Here is a 4,837-nt window from a genome sequence, read left to right on the forward strand (position 1 = left end):
TTCGACTTCTGAATGTCAATGAAATTTAACACTAATTTTATTTAGTTAGGTCTTAGCTTTGAGAATAAATCAGCCTGAAAATAAGCTCTTCCTATATATTTATGCAAGGTAGAAAAGAACAGTTAATTCTGAAATAAAAGTATGGGAAAACAAATAGTTTTACGACTCATCCTCTTGCTCCATGTGTTAACAGATGTGCTCTAGTAGCTTCCACATGAACTGTGCCAGTGCTAAGACGATAAATCAGATAAAGGAGTCAAAGCAAAATGAACTTGAAATCTCTCAAGTGCATCTATTATTTGGGCACACAAAATGCCAATGCATTGGTGTCAAATGGAGCAAATCTTTTTAATTCTCCCAAATCCAGATAACAGTGTAGGCTACATGCTATATTAGAAGGCTAACGTGAAGTGGGCAAAACTGTGTCCCAAATTTCCTGTACAGAAAGATCAGTGTCAGCTCTCTGAATTTTTCATGCACACAGCATTGGCACAGTTATCAGGCTTTGAGTTGAAGACCGTGCACAGTGCTGGAGAATGCCATGGTCAGTAGTCCAGACCACAGCTGAGAGACTGATAAAAAGTCTGTTGCAACTGCAGGGGAATGAGAGGCACTATGGCATAGTTTACAATTGCAATGGACCATGATCCCAACTCTTATTTGAAGGTTGAAAACTTAGAGCTCTTACTTGGAGAGTCTGGAAGCTCTTTTGTATCTATCTCATTCACTGTGACTTTTCCAGGTACTTACCAACCTAGTTGTGAATCAGGGCAAGACAAATAATTTGTCTTTTAGAAAATCGTGAAAACCATTTATGATCACAATTCTTACCTGTTTTTTTTTTATCTTGAAAGCAGCTGTGCTGTTTGAAGGGTCAGCTACTCCTCTAAGAACCTGCCATCTCTGAGATGAATTTCCAGGGTTGGCTTGCCTTCCCAATGGATTTATTGCTGTGCTGTGCTCTCCAGATGTCTGCTGTTCAGCATCCTGCATCTCATAACTGCACCAGCAATGCTCAAAGAATATCCTTCAGCCACTCCTGTAAGATTGACCTGCCCACACTCTCCCAGATTAAAGCTGAAGCAAATCCATTACAGCATGATGAAGAGAACAGTAGGGTGCAGCTAGATCCTGGAGAGGCTAAGGACAATGAAGAGCAGAATATAATCTTTAGGCACAACATCCGTGTGCATGCACCCAAAGGGAACTGTGAAACTTTGACTCACATTATGGATCTCTTTGAAAGGATGGAGAAGCTTGAGAAAGAAGTGGCAGAGCTGAGGGAAGTTTGCAGCCCTCAGAAGAGCTGTGGGGGAAGCCAAGGTAGGTAACAAGAGTGATATCTGTTCTTACTTCCCAGGTCCAGCCTATTTACTGCTGAGATCTGGGGACTGGAATAATTTGTCAAGGTTATTGGGAGTTCTCCATGAGCAAAATGCTTGAGTCCTTCGCATGGGCTGGTGCCCTGGTTTTTGTGATTCATGTAGGTTTCAATAGGGAGGTTTCAATAGAGGATTTTCTGGAGGACAGGAGGGTGAAAGATGAAGTAGGCACTTCTAGTTGCCATCTTTTTCTTTCTCAACTTTGCCTCCAGAATTTTGCCATTGCTGAGAATTTGTCTTTTTATTTCCTCTTTGATAAGTGACTAAAAGAGGAGCAGAGTTTATGATGATAATGTTTTGTGGTGCCCCAGGCTCTGCCTGGGATCACAGATTTATACTGCGTGGCCTCTGAATTTAATGAACTGTTGTTATTTGGGGAATGGAGACAGGGGAAGTCCTAAGACTGCTTACGTGAAAAATACAGGTGTATGGCAGATGAGAATAATGTGCTCTCCATCTTAATAAATATCTGCAGTGAGAAATAGTGAGTTTAAATTACAACATTAAGGTTTAGGTTAGAGGCTGTGGGAAACTTCCTAATTGACTCTCTGGGGGGAAAAAAAGTGCCTGCTGACCATGGACAAACATGTTGGAAAAAGCAAGGGTGGAGCTGGTCCCTCCTTGGACCTGGGACAGATGGACAAGGTGATTCCATCAGGTCTTTTTCAGTCCCTATTTTTCAGTGATATTTATTCTTCCCTTTAATGACCTTGAACATACCTTTGCACTACCTATCTAATGCTGTGTTCCTAATTTTTTTTCTTGTGTTTTGTTTTTGTTTTCTCTCATCTGTGTGTCACATTTGCTGTTGTGCATCCTGGTGCTGCTCTGGCCAGACGTCCCTCACTGCAGTGGCCGTGGGACTTTGTTCTATGAGACTTGCAGCTGTGAGTGTGCCAAGGGCTGGGAGGGCAGTGACTGCTCCCACCCTGCCTGCCCCAGCCACTGTAGCAGTAACAGGCACTGCAGTGCTGGGAAATGCCTGTGATGAGTGTTTCTTTGGTGAGGATTGCAGCCTTCAGCTGTGTCTGGAGAGCTGCAGCAGCAGTGGGATCTGTGACACAGCCCAAGGGGTCTGCCAGTGCCACGAGGAGTTCACTGGAGAAGACTGCAGTGAGAAACGGTGTCCTGGGGATGGCAGTGGCAACAGGTTCTGTGATACAGGAGTGTGCTACTGACACAATGGCTTCTTTGGCCTCAACTGCTCCCAGGGTAAGACATGTGCCTGGGAGTTACTTCTCTCTTCATTCTTGCAATCTGACTTTCCATCTCTCCTTCCAATACACTTTAGCTAATCCTGTAGGTAAGCCAACCCTGGGATCACCATGGTTAGCTTGGAGTTTCTGCTGGCTGACTGGTCTTTGTCTTCAAGAACTGCCTGGGAAACACTGCTGAAGTAGGGGAAGGTGAAAATACAGTTAAAGGGTGGGCTAGGCACCAGCCTGTGTGCAGCAGCTGAAGGAGAGAGCAAAATGGGCATGGAGCCTGTAATTAAAGAAGGAGACAGAGTCTGTTTCTTGACGTACAAATGAGACATTAGAAGGTAAAATCATGTTTGCTGCAGTGCGCACTGCTTGCTGATGAGGTAGTTGATTGGATAAAACCTGTGAGACAAAGGATGTGTAAATCCTTTAAAAATCCTCCCTTTGAAGTGAGGTCTTTGGGAGATTCTCCCTTGTCCTGCCTTGTTACAAGGTAGTAGGATTTGCCTGAGAAGACCTTGAGGAGTATCCTGCAGTTCCTGGTTCATTCTGCCTCCCTGCAGCCACAGATTGGTACTCCAGTACTCAGCTTTTTGCCCTGGAAGCCCCTTCTCAGCATGGCACACTTGATCTAATCTTTTGCAGCTCCCTGTGAAGAAGTAACCAGCACACACTGAGCAGCAGCTCTTGCTCAGTGAGGGTTTTCAGTGACCTTCTTCACAGATGTGCTCTGCTCTGTATCATCCCTCATGTTTCAGGCCTAATCTGTCTGCTCAGAGATTTACCTTTTAAATAAAAGATTAGTAGCTTAAAACTTCACTCCTCCTGGCCCTTCCACACTGTTCAGAGGGAGAGGATGGTGTGGCTATCCAGCATTTTTCTCTCCTGTCAGTAGACTGAGATTTGCTACTCAGGAGGCAGCACCTTTATAGAGGTGGCAAGCAGAAGAGTTCCTACCAGAGCAGAAACAATTTTCTCAGAGAACTGCTGCCCAGTCATTCTCTCCCAGAGGCCTGTCCGGGTCCAGCGTTAGATCTTCTTCTTTCCACGAAACCTGCAGCTGTTTTACAGGCTGTGAAAGTGCCTTCTGTTGTCTGAATGAGCAAGGACTACAGAATCAATGCATATAGCACAATCCATTTGGTTACTGTTTCTGAGCACTACACTTCCAGTCCTGCTTAAATAAGTCCAAAGGAAAATGGTTCCCATCTCAGCAGCTGTAGCCAAGTGCTCCTCTCCCATAGATGTCAAATTGTCTTTTCTGTTCCAATCTGGGTTAGATTTCTGCATCCTGAGACATATACACTGAGCACTGGCTTTATTTATTGTTATTAATATGGGTTTTTTTGTGTCTCAGATCATGAAGTGACATATTTTATGTTGCCATGGTAACTGGAATGTCTGAACATTTTAGAAGTTACTATCAAGCATGCAAGAGTATAATTAATGCTTTGCAATTCCTTCTGAAGGAGAACTAGAGTACAAAGATGTGGAACAGCAGAGAGACAATCCTCTTCTGAACTCTGCTTAGACAAGGAATAAACTACACCACATGTATTTAGGTTCTTCATTATTTTACGGCAAAGCTGGATTATTTAAATCCAGCTTCTATATTACAAGAGGAGACGGGATGAACAGTCTCATATTTTGTACAAAGTTTTCAGTGAAAGCAATGTTATGCACACAGTGAGGGAGGGTTTGGTGAAAGCTGTGAACTACACGTGGGAATGAACACACGTTGGTGTCTTTCAAGTGAGAAGAATCTCCTGATGTTATCTGACCTCACATTGCTGACACATGCCTTTTTACAGGCCCTATCTCTCTATGCTTTGCTATCAGTTAGAGCCTTGCTGTGTTGGTTTTGCAGGGCCTGGTTTTTGGCAGCGGGGGGGCCACAGAGGTGGCTGCTGTGAGAAGCTGCTGGAAGCTTCCACCATGTCCGACAGAGCCAATCCCTGATGGCTCTGAAGATGGACAAGCTGCTGGCCAAGGCTGGTAACACCTCTGTGATAACAGATTGAAGAAGAAAATCAAGACAAAGTGGGGGTCGGTCGTAATTTTCCAGCCAGAGAAGAGGAGGAGGTGAGAACAGGTGAGGGAAACAACATGGAGATACCGAGGTCAATGGAGAAGGAGGGACACGAGGTGCCCTGGGCGCCGGAGCCGAGATTCCTCTGCAGGCTTTGGTGAAGACCATGGTGAAGCAGCTGTGCCACTGCAGCCCCTGGGGATCCACGGGGGATGCAGAGATCC

The 4,837-nt window shown here is 44.8% G+C and overlaps 1 protein-coding gene across 1 annotated transcript in view; it reads left to right on the forward strand.

Annotated features, from left to right (window-relative positions):
- The first annotated feature begins 880 nt into the window (after positions 1–880).
- Positions 881–4,837, forward strand: part of TNN (tenascin N) — a 29,173-nt gene continuing 25,216 nt past the window's right edge. The window contains 3 exon segments of the mRNA XM_017737418.1: positions 881–1,323; positions 2,219–2,363; positions 2,365–2,594. Coding sequence (XP_017592907.1) covers positions 909–1,323; positions 2,219–2,363; positions 2,365–2,594 — 790 coding nt within the window. The 5' untranslated portion in view covers positions 881–908.

The sequence above is a fragment of the Corvus brachyrhynchos genome, unplaced genomic scaffold (genome assembly GCF_000691975.1).
Source record: "Corvus brachyrhynchos isolate BGI_N302 unplaced genomic scaffold, ASM69197v1 scaffold466, whole genome shotgun sequence".
Taxonomy (NCBI): Eukaryota; Metazoa; Chordata; class Aves; order Passeriformes; family Corvidae; genus Corvus; species Corvus brachyrhynchos.